Here is a 15,802-nt window from a genome sequence, read left to right on the forward strand (position 1 = left end):
ACCCTTCTACGGTTATAATTATGGGATGAGGGCAAACACCCTTCTACGGTTATAATCATGGGATAAGGGCAAACACCCATCTACGGATATAATCATGGGATAAGGGCAAACACCCATCTACGGTTATAATCATGGGATGAGGGCAAACACCCATCTACAATGGGTGGCGCTGTAGTGTAGCGACGCGCTCTCCCCGGGGAGAGTAGCCCGAATTTCACACAGAGAAATCAGTTGTGATAAATAGAAATACAAATACATAATACAAATACAAATACGTTTACAATTATGGGATGAGGGCAAACACCCATCTACGGTTAGGATCATGGCCGTCGGGGATCACAGCGCCAGGAAAGGTGAGACAGGAAGTCTGATCACCCACACCTCCAGAACAACACGGTGAGACAGGATGCTTCTTTTCTTCTTCTTCTTCTTCCTCTTCTCTCCTCCTCCTCTTCTTCCTCTTCTTCCTCTTCTTCTTCCTCTTCTTCTTCTTCTTCCTCTTCTCTCCTCCTCCTCTTCCTCCTCCTCCTCTGTGAAGGGTCATTTGAACGCCGCATAGAACTGTTCACGAGATTCCTCCAGGTCTGTGGGTTCTGTGTCAAAGCCTGGGTCTCTGCACATGGTTTTCCTGTCCTTTCTGCAGTGTTGTCAGCCCATCGTTTCTTTTTTCTTTCTTTCTTTTTTTTCTTCTTTTTCTTCTTCTTTCAATCCGTCTCCCAATCTAAATTGTTCCTTTGGTGGATTTTTTCTCAATAAGGACGTTGGATCAGATCTTGTTACGTGTCAGTATATATACGTTTCTTTTCTCGAATGATGCCAGCAGATCTTTATATGGTCCAATGTGCTAACTGATGGTCTGGCGCATTGCTGACAGGATTAGTGTATCAGTCCAATGTTTAGTGCATTACGATGGCACCTTACAGCCACAACCTAAATTATGAGTAGTGTTATTATCATCTTATTTATCATCATCATCATCATCATTATTATTATCATTATTATTATTGTTATTCTTCTTCTTCTTATTATTATTCCGTCCATATCATCAGTATTATCATCATTATTATCATTATCAATATTATTATTATTATTATTATTGTCATCATTATCATTATTTATGTAGGATATCTGTAATATGAACAAGAAGTAAAGTGCTTTTCCCAAGGACACTACACCATGCCGAGACGGAGCCTCCAACCTTGATCACTGTGAACACTGGATCACAAGTCACGCTGATCACTGTGAACACTGGATCACAAGTCACACTGATCACTGTGAACACTGGATCACAAGTCACACTGATCACTGTGAACACTGGATCACAAGTCACACTGATCACTGTGAACACTGGATCACAAGTCACACTGATCACTGTGAACACTGGATCACAAGTCACACTGATCACTGTGAACACTGGATCACAAGTCAAACTTCTTACCGACTCTGCCACGAGAGACTTCTATTTCACTTTTAATAAACTTCATCTGTAATTCGAAGTCACAACAAGTCGGCGCTGTATCGACCAGCTTGGGTAATCCCCACGAAGTAATCCCCCACCCCCCTAATTCTCGCCCTGACTTATTCTCATTCCCCAACCCTCTCCCTGCCGAAGTCTCACCTCCCAACCCCAACACTTCAACCCCCACACTCTTAACCCTCACCCCCTAACCCCCATTCGCCCCTAATCCTCAGCCCCACCTCTCCAACCCTCACCCCCACTAACCCTCACCCCCCTTAACCCCCTTACCCCCACTAACCCTCACCTCCTTAACCCTCACCCCCTAACCCCCATTCGCCCCTAATCCTCAGCCCCACCTCTCCAACCCTCACCCCCACAACCCTCACCCCCACAACCCTCACCCCCCCTAACCCTCACCCCCCTTAACCCTCACCCCCTTAACCCTCACCCCCTTAACCCTCACCCCCTAACCCCCATTCGCCCCTAATCCTCAGCCCCACCTCTCCAACCCTCACCCCCACAACCCTCACCCCCTTAACCCTCACCCCCACAACCCTCACCCCCTTAACCCTCACCCCCACAACCCTCACCGCCCTTAACCCCCTTACCCCCACTAACCCTCAACACCCTTAACCCTCATCCCACTAACCCTCACCCCCCTAACCCCCAACCCCTCACCCCCTTAACCCTCACCCCCTTAACCCTCACCCCCCTAACCATCACCCCCCTTAACCCTCACCCCCCTAACCCTCACCCCCACTAACCCTCACCCCTTAACCCTCACCCCCTCTAACCCTCACCTTCCCTACCCCCCATCCAGCAACCCCGGTCCCTTTGCACACACCCCAGCTCTCTTCTCCCCCGCACCCCCAACCTGGACTACTTACAGGTGTCCTTGGCAGCAGACGCCGTTTGTGGGTGGTGGTGTCCGAGGCGGAGTGGCCGGGGGAGGGGGGACTGGTGCCTCCCCCCCTCCCCTCCAGGTCCGAGCTACGGCTGCTGCAGCGGAACGGGCTGGGGGCTCGTCTGGCAGGTAAAATTACGTACAGGTAAATTACTGACATGTCAGGGAAACACAATGTAAGGTAAATTACTGACATGTCAGAGAAACACAGTGTACAGGTAAATTACTGACATGTCAGAGAAACACAAAGTACAGGTAAATTACTGACATGTCAGGGAAACACAGTGTACAGGTAAATTACTGACATGTCAGGGAAACACAAAGTACAGGTAAATTACTGACATGTCAGGGAAACACAGTGTACAGGTAAATTACTGACATGTCAGGGAAACACAGTGTACAGGTAAATTACTGACATGTCATGGGAACACAGTGTAAGGTAAATTACTGACATGTCAGGGAAACACAATGTAAGGTAAATTACTGACATGCCAGGGAAACACATAGTACAGGTAAATTACTGACATGTCAGGGAAACACAGTGTACAGGTAAATTACTGACATGTCAGGGAAACACAAAGTACAGGTAAATTACTGACATGTCAGGGAAACACAGTGTACAGGTAAATTACTGACATGTCAGGGAAACACAAAGTACAGGTAAATTACTGACATGTCAGGGAAACACAATGTACAGGTCAATTACTGACATGTCAGGGAAACACAGTGTACAGGTAAATTACTGACATGTCAGGGAAACACAGTGTACAGGTAAATTACTGACATGTCAGGGAAACACAGTGTACAGGTAAATTACTGACATGTCAGGGAAACACAATGTACAGGTAAATTACTGACATGTCAGGGAAACACAGTGTACAGGTAAATTACTGACATGTCAGGGAAACACAATGTACAGGTCAATTACTGACATTTCAGGGAAACACAGTGTACAGGTCAATTACTGACATTTCAGGGAAACACAGTTTAAGGTAAATTACTGACATGTCAGGGAAACACAGTGTACAGGTCAATTACTGACATGTCAGGGAAACACAGTTTAAGGTAAATTACTGACATGTCAGGGAAACACAGTGTACAGGTAAATTACTGACATGTCAGGGAAACACAATGTACAGGTCAATTACTGACATTTCAGGGAAACACAGTGTACAGGTCAATTACTGACATTTCAGGGAAACACAGTTTAAGGTAAATTACTGACATGTCAGGGAAACACAGTGTACAGGTCAATTACTGACATGTCAGGGAAACACAGTGTACAGGTCAATTACTGACATTTCAGGGAAACACAGTTTAAGGTAAATTACTGACATTTCAGGGAAACACAGTGTTCAGGTAAATTACTGACATGTCAGGGAAACACAGTGTACAGGTAAATTACTGACATGTCAGGGAAACACAGTGTACAGGTAAATTACTGACATGTCAGGGAAACACATAGTACAGGTAAATTACTGACATGTCAGGGAAACACAGTGTACAGGTCAATTACTGACATGTCAGGGAAACACATAGTACAGGTAAATTACTGACATGCCAGGGAAACACAGTGTACAGGTAAATTACTGACATGTCATGGGAACACAGTGTAAGGTAAATTACTGACATGTCAGGGAAACACAATGTAAGGTAAATTACAGTGTACAGGTAAATTACTGACATGTCAGGGAAACACAGTGTACAGGTAAATTACTGACATGCCAGGGAAACACAGTGTACAGGTAAATTACTGACATGTCAGGGAAACACAATGTACAGGTAAATTACTGACATGTCAGGGAAACACAGTGTACAGGTAAATTACTGACATGTCAGGGAAACACAATGTAAGGTAAATTACAGTGTACAGGTAAATTACTGACATGCCAGGGAAACACAGTGTACAGGTAAATTACTGACATGTCAGGGAAACACAGTTTAAGGTAAATTACTGACATGTCAGGGAAACACAAAGTACAGGTAAATTACTGACATGTCAGGGAAACACAATGTACAGGTAAATTACAGTGTACAGGTAAATTACTGACATGCCAGGGAAACACAGTGTACAGGTAAATTACTGACATGTCAGGGAAACACAATGTACAGGTAAATTACAGTGTACAGGTAAATTACTGACATGTCAGGGAAACACAGTGTACAGGTAAATTACTGACATGTCAGGGAAACACAGTTTAAGGTAAATTACTGACATGTCAGGGAAACACAAAGTACAGGTAAATTACTGACATGTCAGGGAAACACAAAGTACAGGTAAATTACTGACATGTCAGGGAAACACAGTGTACAGGTCAATTACTGACATGCCACGGAAACACAGTGTACAGTTTGTTTCTGAAGGAGATGTCACTGTGTTCGGACAAATCCAAATAATCATGCTACACCACATCTGCTAGGCAGATGTCTGACTGGCAGCACAACCTAACGCTCAGTCAGGATGAAGTGCTTGCATACTTTGTGTTACTATCAGAGTGGATACAGAATTTTGCCAAAGGACAACACTGTTGTTGCCATGGGTTCTTTTTCAGTGCGCCAAGCGGCGTGCTGAACACGGGATCTGGGTTTATCGTCTCATCCGAATGACTGGACGCTCAATCTGATTTTCCAGTGAAACGTGAGAGAAAGTGTGAGAGCGAGAAATTACTGGTAATTTACTGACATATCTGGGAAACACAGTGAATAGGTAAATTACTGACATTTTATTTATTAAGTCTTCAATGTCAGAGAAACACAATGTACAGGTAAATTACTGTGGGTCAGATTAAAGAAAGAAGGGCCCGTCCTGCCCAAATCAAATGAAATAAAGTCAAATAAAACATTATTTATAAGATAATAATAATAATAATAATAATAATAATAAGAAGAAGAAGAAGAAGAAGAAGAAGAAGAAGAAGAAACACCACAAAATGAAACAAAGCATAATGAAAACGAAAGTAAAATAACATAACTGAAATATTTATAAAGAAAAAAAACAAACAAAAAAACAACAACAACAAAACCCGAAAACAACCAACAACGATACCAAAAGAATGACAAAAAAGAAAGAAAAAGATGTGTGAAATCAATATTTTTGAATAAAACGAAACAATGAATTGAACCAAAAAAAAAAAAAAAAAAAATCAATAAAATGGGGGAAAAGAACAACAGCTAAACCAGATAGGTATGAAGTGTAATTAAAAAAAAAAAATAAAATAAAAAAAGGGGGGGGGGGGGGGTATAAAGTGTAAAAACATTAAAAATGATGGAGCGCCCAATGACAGCCGTCAGTCGGCTCTACCCAGCCCGTTGTGTAGATGACCCCGTGTTTTGTAAAGCGCTTACAGCTTGGTCTCTGACCAAGCACAGGCGCTGTGTAAAGTATCCACATGAAACGAAATGAACAGATAACTGACATCTCGCTCACCCGACAAACCGTTTCGGCAAGGTGAAGAGGTGCAGGGTGTCGAAACGAGTGGTGCTCACCATGTCCAGCACCCGTTCGAAAGTGGCGCCTGACAGCGGCTGCCCATTCCACTCTACCACTTGGTCCCCTGGTGATGATGATGATAATAATATTAACAATGATAATGATGATAACAACAACAACAACAACAACAAGAATGATGATGATAATGATGATGGTGATAATGGTGGTGATTATGATGAACATGATCAAACACTATCAAAATATTGGATCACATGCATAGTGACGTCACTGATGACGTATCCAGAAAAGGGATATAACTCTGGAAGGTTGAAAATTCCCACAGTTTATCAACCATTTTCTCAGTTTTAGGCTTATTGTTTAGGATGTTGTTTTATGACTTGGAACCCCATTTTCTGCTGTCTTTCTCCTGGCACTGAAGGGGTTAACGGATATAACTGAGACACTGACTTTGCTGAACAGAACTGATGCAACCAAGAAGGAAGTCCAGGCAAGGTCAGTTTTATCTGGTGAGATGACAGCCTTCACTAAGTAGCATATTCCCCATCAGCAGTCAATGAGTAGAACGATGCTTTTCCTTCTCTGACCGTCCCGGAGTTTGAGGTTCTCCAGGAGGAGTCACTGAGATCAGACTGGTTCAGAATAACGCCACACCGTCACTAACATCAGACTGGTTCAGAATAACGCCACACCGTCACTAACATCAGACTGGTTCAGAATAACGCCACACCGTCACTAACATCAGACTGGTTCAGAATAACGCCACACCGTCACTGACATCAGACTGGTTCAGAATAACGCCATACCGTCACTAACATCAGACTGGTTCAGAATAACGCCATACCGTCACTGAGATCGGACTGGTTCAGAATAACGCCACACCGTCACTAACATCAGACTGGTTCAGAATAACGCCATACAGTCACTGAGATCGGACTGGTTCAGAATAACGCCACACCGTCACTAACATCAGACTGGTTCAGAATAACGCCATACCGTCACTGAGATCGGACTGGTTCAGAATAACGCCACACCGTCACTAACATCAGACTGGTTCAGAATAACGCCATACCGTCACTAACATCAGACTGGTTCAGAATAACGCCATACCGTCACTGAGATCGGACTGGTTCAGAATAACGCCACACCGTCACTAACATCAGACTGGTTCAGAATAACGCCACACCGTCACTGACATCAGACTGGTTCAGAATAACGCCACACCATCACTAACATCAGACTGGTTCAGAATAACGCCATACCGTCACTGAGATCGACTGGTTCAGAATAACGCCACACCGTCACTGACATCAGACTGGTTCAGAATAACGCCACACCGTCACTGACATCGGACTGGTTCAGAATAACGCCATACCGTCACTAACATCAGACTGGTTCAGAATAACGCCACACCGTCACTGACATCGGACTGGTTCAGAATAACGCCACACCGTCACTGACATCAGACTGGTTCAGAATAACACCACACCGCATGTACTAAGCAGATGTCTGACCAGCAGCCTACCCCAAGGCACTTAGTAAGGCCTTGAGGAAAACAAAACAAAATAGAAATAAATAAATAAATAAATAAATAAAGCAAAAGAAAACAGATGAATATAAATAAAGAAATAAATGCGTGTATCCGCTGGCATTCCTGCTATGTGTCTGTTTTCTTCTTTCTTTTTACTTTTCAGTTTTCCATGCTCATTATCATCGTCACCGTCGTCATTACTGAGCGATCTCCTCGCGCTCATGTGTTCTCCAACCCCCTCCTCCCCCCAACCCCATCCTTCCCCCCCACCCCCTCCTCTCCCCCAGTCCCTCACCACACACACCCTTCCCTCCCCTTTCACCTACGATCACGAGAGTAATCAGCCGCCTAGGCGTCATCAAGCCTCATCTTCAGATGAGAAGATAAACCGAGGTCCCGTCTGCAGCACCCATTTGGCGCGCGTATAAGAACACATGAGAACAAAAGGGGTTGTTCATAGCGAATTCTATAGAATAATGTCCGATTTGACTGCAAACCAAGACACACGCAAACACAAAAAAGAATTACATATATAAAAAATCTCTCTCTCTCTCTCTCTCTCTCTCTCTCTTATGTATATATATATGATGCGCGCTAACGCTGGAGAGAGCAGCCCGAATTCCCACACATAGTAATACAAAACAGTGCAATACAATTCAATACAACACAATGCCACGCGATGCAATACAATACAATACAATAAACATAATACAACACAACGCAGCACAATAAATGCAGACAGACATTCAAACTGAACCGCCCTCCCCACCCTCCAAACCCCCCACCACCCCCACCTACGCAGGTCGGAGGGACAGTGTGACCACGTGACCAACCTGGCTGAAGTCCTGCCAGCTGAGCAGGGCTGCCGGAAGTGACGTCCTTGATGAGAGTCGTCAGCGTTCCGTTGACGTCACATATCCCTCCAGTCACGCGCACCCCGAAGGATTCTGGGAAGACAACAAGAGGGCGGAAGACGACGTGAGGAAAAGGGTAATGAGGACAACAACAACAATCATTACAATAATAATAATGATGATGATGATGACAACAGTCGTCATCATCATCATCATTAATAATCAGAAGAACAGCATATCAACAAGAATAAGAAGAGGGAGATGAGGTGGAAGAGAAACAAAGAGGGAAAGAAAGAAAGACAAAACAAACAAACCAATTTGAATAAAATACAACAGATAATTCATGAACACGTTGACAGTTGATGCAGCCCAAGCATAACGCATTCAGCTATCTTGAATATGAATAATGTTTTGTTGAATTCAAGCTGTTTATTTAGAGACAAACGCTTATTGATCTCTCTCTCTCTCTCTCTCTCTCTCTCTCTCTCTCTCTGGTCTGTCGTCAAAGATGGAACAGAATGAACGAGCTAGACTGCATGAAGTTGAAGGGAGTACAGCTTTAGTTTAGTTGCTGTTTTTCATGTATACATCACTGCAACCGTCCATACACTATTGAGGCATAACGTGTGTGTAGCATGATCAATATGATTTGAACAGTTTCAAACATCACTGTTCATGAGACTAAGAACAGTCAGAAGAGAGAGAGAGAGAGAGAGAGAGAGAGAGAGAGAGAGAGAGAGAGACAGACAGACAGGCAGACAGACAGACAGAAGAGAGAGAGAGAGTGAGAGAGAGACAGACAGACAGAAGAGAGAGACAGACAGAAGAGAGAGAGAGAGAGAGAGAGAGAGAGACGGTCGCGGACAGCCGAGTGGTTACAGGGTCGGATTTCAGTGCCACGCAGGTCTGTTTGGATGTGGTTCGAATCTCCACGGCAGGAAGGAATGTTTCCCGTTACCCTATGTGCATTTCAGCAACTGCTTCAACACCAGTAAATGTTTACCAAGACCAAAACACGCAGTAAATGTTTACCAAGGCCAAAACACGCAGTAAATGTTTACCAAGACCAAAACACGCAGTAAATGTTTACCAAGACCAAAACACGCAGTAAATGTTTACCAAGACCAAAACACCAGTAAATGTTTACCAAGACCAAAACACGCAGTAAATGTTTACCAAGACCAAAACACGCATGTTATGGTGAAGGCGTCACGGCGTTCGGAGAAATCCATGTACGCTACACCACTCTGCTGGGCACATGCCGGAAGGTAGCATAACCCAAACGTTTGCTGAAGCCTGGAGTACATGTATGTATATCTATTTGTTAACATGATTATCAGAGTGGATGTCCTCCTCAGAATTTCGCCAGAGGACAACATTCACGTTGCCGTGGGTTCTTTTCCAGTGCGTCAAGTGTGTGTTGCGCATGCGACTTGGGTTTATCGTCTCACCCGAATGACTAAACGCTTTGTTTGATTTTCCAGTCACACTGGTGACAGGGCGAGTGTGGGACTAAAGCCCAGACCCCCACGAACAGTGCACTGACAGGTAGCAGTCCTGATTGACAGATGAGCGTCCTGACCATTCCGCAACCTTCAGCCAATCATGGAATCACGAACTCACCATGAATGGAGCGTCATTATCAACCCCGCACAACCTTAGGAGAGAAACGAAAAGAAGAAAAAGAAAGAAAGAAAAAACCCCAAAAAAACCCTGGAAAAGAAAATGAAACACAAGTACAGTCACACTCATGCAGGTAAATCTTGGATGATGTCTTTGACGTTGACCATTTGGTTAATCTTTCACTAGACGATTAAAAACAATAATATTGAACATACATAAAACACAAAATTATATCTATCTACTTATATCTATGTATCTATGCATCTCTCTCTCTCTCTCTCTCTCTCTCTCTCTCTCTCTCTCTATATATATATATATATATATATACATAATTGTATATGTACATTATATATATATATATATATATATATATATCGAAAGAGAGAGAGAGAGAACAGACATGCAAAAGCACTCAATGCCAACGGGCAGCTCATACGTCCTTGGTGAATAAAAAAGGAAAGCAGAACACAACGTATAGAGCAATGCCCCAGTACCAAGTCCAGAAGAAGACACACACAAGAAAATCATGGCTGTTGTGAAATACTGTTCAGAAGGGAATAAACAAGCAAAGGACGAACAAAGAAAACAAGAGGCGATAGAAAGAAAAGGTGGAGGTCAGAAACAAAGAGGTCAATTAAAAACAACACCAAAAAACAAAACAAACACACACTCACACAACAACGGAAAGTTGTACTTGTTCTAGCACAGGAGTTGCACCAGTAGTTGGGGACACTGCATCATTCACACACTGCATCATTCACACACTGCATCATTCACAAACAGCAAGGTGGGGACACTGCATCATTCACAAACAGCAAGGTGGGGACACTGCATCATTCACACACTGCATCATTCACAAACAGCAAGTTGAGGACACTGCAAACAGCAAGTTGGGGACACTGCATCATTCACACACTGCATCATTCACAAACAGCAAGTTGGGGACACTGCATCATTCACACACTGCATCATTCACAAACAGCAAGTTGGGGACACTGCATCATTCACACACTGCATCATTCACAAACAGCAAGTTGGGGACACTGCATCATTCACATTCTGCATCATTCACACACTGCATCATTCACACACTGCATCATTCACAAACAGCAAAGGACACTGAACTCCTGTGTTGTGACACGTGCTGACCTGGGTGGGAGGCGGGCGGTTTGTGCAGCACAGTGTGCACCAGCTGAGCGGCCTGGTCCTCCCACGTGTCCTGCTCGTACACGGTCAGAAAGTCCCTTGGGGACGAGTTCCTCCGCCCCTCCTTCCTCCCCGTCCCCCCGGGGGAGCTGCTCCTCCCCCCTCCTCCCCCTCCTCCTCCTCCCATGCCCACCAGCCTCCCCCCCTCCGCCCTCATACACCGGCACGTGACCACCTCCTCACGTGACCTGGGAACGGCTTCCGCCCCAGTGTCCGGAGACTTCACTCGGCGGAGCGACTGTGTGGCGATGGAGTACGGGCCTGTGGTGGTGGTGGTGGTGGCAGTGGTGGTGGTGGTGGTGAAGGAAGACTGCGCTCGCTGGACGTCCCCGCGGAGTTTGGTGGTTCGCTGGGATGACTTCTGCGCTGTGGAGGAGGAGGGGGAGGAGGTGGTCGTCGCCAGCGGAGTCTTCTTCCCTCCCGGGTGGGTGGTGGTGCCCGCGGCCCCGGTGCGGACGTTGCACTGAGAGACCCCGCTGTGCCTGGACCGGCCTCCCCCTCCTCCCCCCGCCGTCACCAGAACCTCCTCCCTCTCCCTGCCCACCTCCCCTCCTCTCTTCTCCTCACCCCGCTCATTCCCTTCCGAGTAGCTGCGCTCCCTCAGCCTGGCGGACGTGGGAGACTCCAGGGAGTGCACTCGCTGCTTGCCGGGACCCCCACCGCCCGCCGAGGTCCTGGGGCCGGGGAGGGAGTCCGCTGCCGCCTGAGGGGAGTGGTGGTGGTGGTGGTCCCTGGTGGTGGTGGTGGTGGCGGTGATCGACCCGCCGTCCCCGCATCGCCGCTTCTCCGGGGTTTTCCTGGCGGGGGTGGGGGTGCCGGTGGAGGTGTTGGTGGGGCTGACGGTCGCCGTGTTCCTGACTCGCCGCGTGTTGGAAGGACTGAGCGAGCCTCGGAACTGCGGGTCCTTCCACCCTGTGGGCGTGCTGGGCTCGCTGCTGGGGGCCTGGCGGTGCCCCGAGGGGCTGGCCCGCCCCACAGTCGGCTGGTTGATGACCCTGTACTCTGCGGGGCTGACGCGGCCCGTGTGGTGGGGGCCCGCCCTCTGCCTGGTGCCGGGGCTCAGGCTGCCTGTCTTGAGCAGCATCCTCCTGGACGGACTCTTGTTGTCGCGGTCCCGCGAGGGGAACTTCTTCGAGGTCGAAGGGCTCGGGGTTCTGCTGTGGCTGCCGCTGCGGTTCATCAGGACATGGCGGATGTCCTCGGGGGAGCTGACCCAACGCCGCTCGTCCGGGCTGGTCAACCTGTCCGAGCTTCCCCGGGGAGAACCCACCCGCCGACCTTCCTTCAACGACCGGAAGACGCAGTCCTCCCCGCCACTGTTGTAAGGGTGGGGGTGGGGGTGGTGGGGTGAGGTGGTGGAGGGGGGCTCTCCTTCATTGAAGCTGGACCTCTGGATAGTGATGGACAACTGCTTCTGGCCCCCGGACCCCGAGGACTTCTGGAAGGCCCTGCGGCGGGTGCTGGCGGTCTTGTGCAAGAAGGAGGTGTGGGCGTGGGAGGCGGCGTCAAACACTTCGTCCTCCTGGCTGGAGGGCCGGAAATGGGCGCGATCCTCGCTGCGGGTGACGTTGAAGTTCCTCGGGCGCTCCGGGGTCAGCGGCGACGCGGCCTCGCTCCGCACCCCTTGGGGGAACACCTCCACGGCCTCCTCCACAGAGTCTGGGGACGTGTGCAGAGGGATGGTCACGAAGCTGTTGTCAGGGTACGGGGTGTGGTGGTGGCGGGGAGAGATGGTTGTGCTGCTGGTGGTGGCAGCGCCCGGCTCCTCCACTTCCTCCTCCTCCTCCTCTCCCCTCCTCCATCTCCAGCCTTTACCGTTGTTGGGCAGAACCGTCTCTCCTCCTCCGCCACCTCCTCCTCCTTCACCACCCCCTCCTCCCCCTCCTGCAATCCCCTTCCCGTTCTGCATGGACCTCTTCCTCAGCCTCTTCTGCTGGCGCCGCCGGTAGGACAGCTTCCTCTCCAGCAGGATATCCTGGATGCTCTCGTCCTCCTCGTCGTCCTGGTCGTGGAGGTGCCGGGGCAGGGGAGGGGGCTGGGACACCCCCAGGGGCAGGCTGCCACGCCGGCGGGGGGAGGGCCGTGCTGTGGGGGCGGAGGAGGAGGAGGGGGAGGAGGAGGAGGGGTGGTTGTGGTGGGGGTGGGGAGGGGATCGCCGGGATTGTCCGGTGGTGAGCCTGTGGGTGGGGGGCATGACGAGCTGGGAGTCACTGACCGGGTGGAGAGAGGCCGGGTGGTGGTCGTCACTGTCTCCCTTGTTTTCTCCGCTTGTCTGTGTGTGGAAGATGAGGGGTGTGTGAGAAAAGAAGGAAGGAGAATGTTTTGATATGTGTGAGAGGGAGAGGGAGAGAGAGAGAGGTGGGGGAGGGAGAGAGAGAAGAGAGAGTACGTGTGTGTCAGGGTGGGAAGGAAGGGAGAAAATGAATGAGTGAAAGAATGAATGAGTAGATGAATGATAATGAATGAATGAATGAATGAATCCTTATTTTCCAACAGTGGATACATCAGCACACTGGCCGACTGGCATAGTTGCCGTTGTTTTAAGAGAAACACAGACACGTACAGACAGACAGGATGTGCATACAATTCCTCGCCATCACCACCCACCCCTTCTTTAACGACCCAACGCAACCTACTTCTGAAGTTTCAACACCACCCAATGCCCTTCAATTCTTCCTTTGAGATTCTCTCTCTCTCTCTTTCTCTGTATGTCTCTCTCTCTTCCTGTCTGTGTCTCTGTCTCTGTCTCTCTCTCGCCATCTCTCCCCTCTCCGAAACACGCACACACGCACACATTCTCTCCCCCCCCCCCTCCCCCCTCTCTCTCTGTCTCTCCCTTCTTCCCTAACACACATATCGTAGTCTCTCTCTGTTTGAATTGTAAACTGTTCTGAAATATGTCAAATATTCTTAAATATGCCAGCACAATTTTATGGGAACTTTATAAATGCTGAAACACGTGCGTGCCTTTTTGTGTGTATATCTTGTAATTGTATTGTTAGCAACAAAACCATGTGGCAGTTTCTCTTAAGAGATAATAGATTCTACCCATGAGAAAGCGCCGCTTCCGCCATTGTGTGAGTGTACGTGCTGGCTGTCTGGGCATCAGTTCGTGTCCAACTGGTCTGGGCGTCGGTCCCTTACTTCAAAGCTCGCGTCATTCGGCAGATGCCAGTTTTTGTTAGCGTGACTGATCTGTTATAAAATCCCTTAATGGTATACCTCTTGAATGAACAGTATGAAGCATATCGCAGTTCATCATCTGTGTACATGGATGTGTCTGTTACCTGTGCTGTTTCCCGGATTATCGTGGATACATATTGCTGTTCGCAACAGACAGTCCGTGATAGCTCTGCTATTACTGATATCAGACTGACGCACTCTCTCGGCGAGGGTGGCTACCCCCACCAAGAGAATAAAGTTCACTTGAACTGGCTGACTGTATTTCTACCCTGTGACATGGCTGACTGTATTCCTACCCTGTGACTTGGCTGACTGTATTCCTACCCTGTGACTTGGCTGACTGTATTTCTACCTTTTGACTTGGCTGACTGTGAGAGGGCACTTCGTCAGAATCACAGTCTCAGTGCACGATGAAGCGTGCCGGTCAGGCTAGTGTGATGACGTGTTTCGGACAGGCCAGTCATTCTCACGCTGCTGTGTTGACGCGAGTTATTGTGTTGTGATCATTATGTCTCTGTCAACCAGCGCACTTGTGTCCACTTAACAGTTGTTCAACTGTTCTTCAGTGATTGTGTATGTGCTATGTCTGTTTTCTCTTGACTCCATGGGTCTTCACCACTGTGACTGAACAGCTCTGCCACCTCACCCTTGGCAGAAGCCAGTAGGCTGGCCCCAGTCTGGCTCTAAAAAGGCAGGCGACAAAGGTGCAGTCTTTAATCTATTCTTTGCTCATGCCCTTCACAGGGTAGAACTGTGGTCAAACTTCTATTCACAAGGTAAGTGGCGTTGAACCTTTCAAATATACTGTATCTACTCACAAGGTAAGTCTCATTGGACCTTTCAAATATACTGTATCTACTCACAAGGTAAGTGTCGTTGAACCTTTCAAATATATTGTATCTACTCACAAGGTAAGTCTCATTGGACCTTTCAAATATACTGTATCTACTTACAAGGTAAGTGTCATTTAACTCTCTCCATACGAACAGCGAAAGAGACGACGTTAACAGCGTTTCAGCCCAATTACCATCATCAAAATATTGCAAGCGGAAGGCTCTTATACTGAAGACGTGAATGTTGACAAAGAATACCACAATTCTGAGGACGGAAGCTAAAGGTTGGGTCATTCAGACACCCACTGGACATCCGAGGGGTCTGTGTAGAGGAGAAGAGAGGACTGGCCGTACTGAGTGAGTTAACCTTTCAAGTATACTGTATCTACTTACAAGGTAAGTGTCATTTAACCTTTCATGTATACAGTATCGTACCTGATGCTCGCTGCCAGTCGTGTAGTCGGCGGCACCGCTGCCGTTGTTGCCGAAGTCCTTCAGCTTTCGACGGAGGACAGCGGCAGCAGTGGAAGTGGAGAGGAGGGGGTGGTCAGGGTGGTCAGGGGGGTGGGCAGTGTGAGGGTGCTGGGTGAAGGCCTGTCCCCGACTCCCGTGGTACCACCCCCCAGTGCGGCACGACACCTCGCGCTTCATCACGCACAGCTTGCACAGCCACACACCCTGCGTGAAAAATCAAACAACAGTAAGTAAGTACTAACTATCCGACTAACTAACCAATCAACCAACCAAACAAATAAATTCAC

At 47.8% G+C, this 15,802-nt stretch overlaps 1 protein-coding gene across 1 annotated transcript in view; it reads right to left on the reverse strand.

The window, feature by feature from the left end:
- LOC143294658 (uncharacterized) overlaps positions 1 to 15,802 on the reverse strand; it is a 149,613-nt gene that overhangs the window by 42,602 nt on the left and 91,209 nt on the right. Inside the window, exons 5-9 of the mRNA XM_076606036.1 lie at positions 15,477 to 15,719; positions 10,969 to 13,297; positions 8,176 to 8,289; positions 5,791 to 5,917; positions 2,347 to 2,485 (exon numbers count right to left, since the gene is read on the reverse strand). Coding sequence (XP_076462151.1) covers positions 2,347 to 2,485; positions 5,791 to 5,917; positions 8,176 to 8,289; positions 10,969 to 13,297; positions 15,477 to 15,719 — 2,952 coding nt within the window. The remainder of the gene's footprint in view (positions 1 to 2,346; positions 2,486 to 5,790; positions 5,918 to 8,175; positions 8,290 to 10,968; positions 13,298 to 15,476; positions 15,720 to 15,802) is intronic.

The sequence above is a fragment of the Babylonia areolata genome, chromosome 20 (genome assembly GCF_041734735.1).
Source record: "Babylonia areolata isolate BAREFJ2019XMU chromosome 20, ASM4173473v1, whole genome shotgun sequence".
Lineage (NCBI taxonomy): Eukaryota > Metazoa > Mollusca > Gastropoda > Neogastropoda > Buccinidae > Babylonia > Babylonia areolata.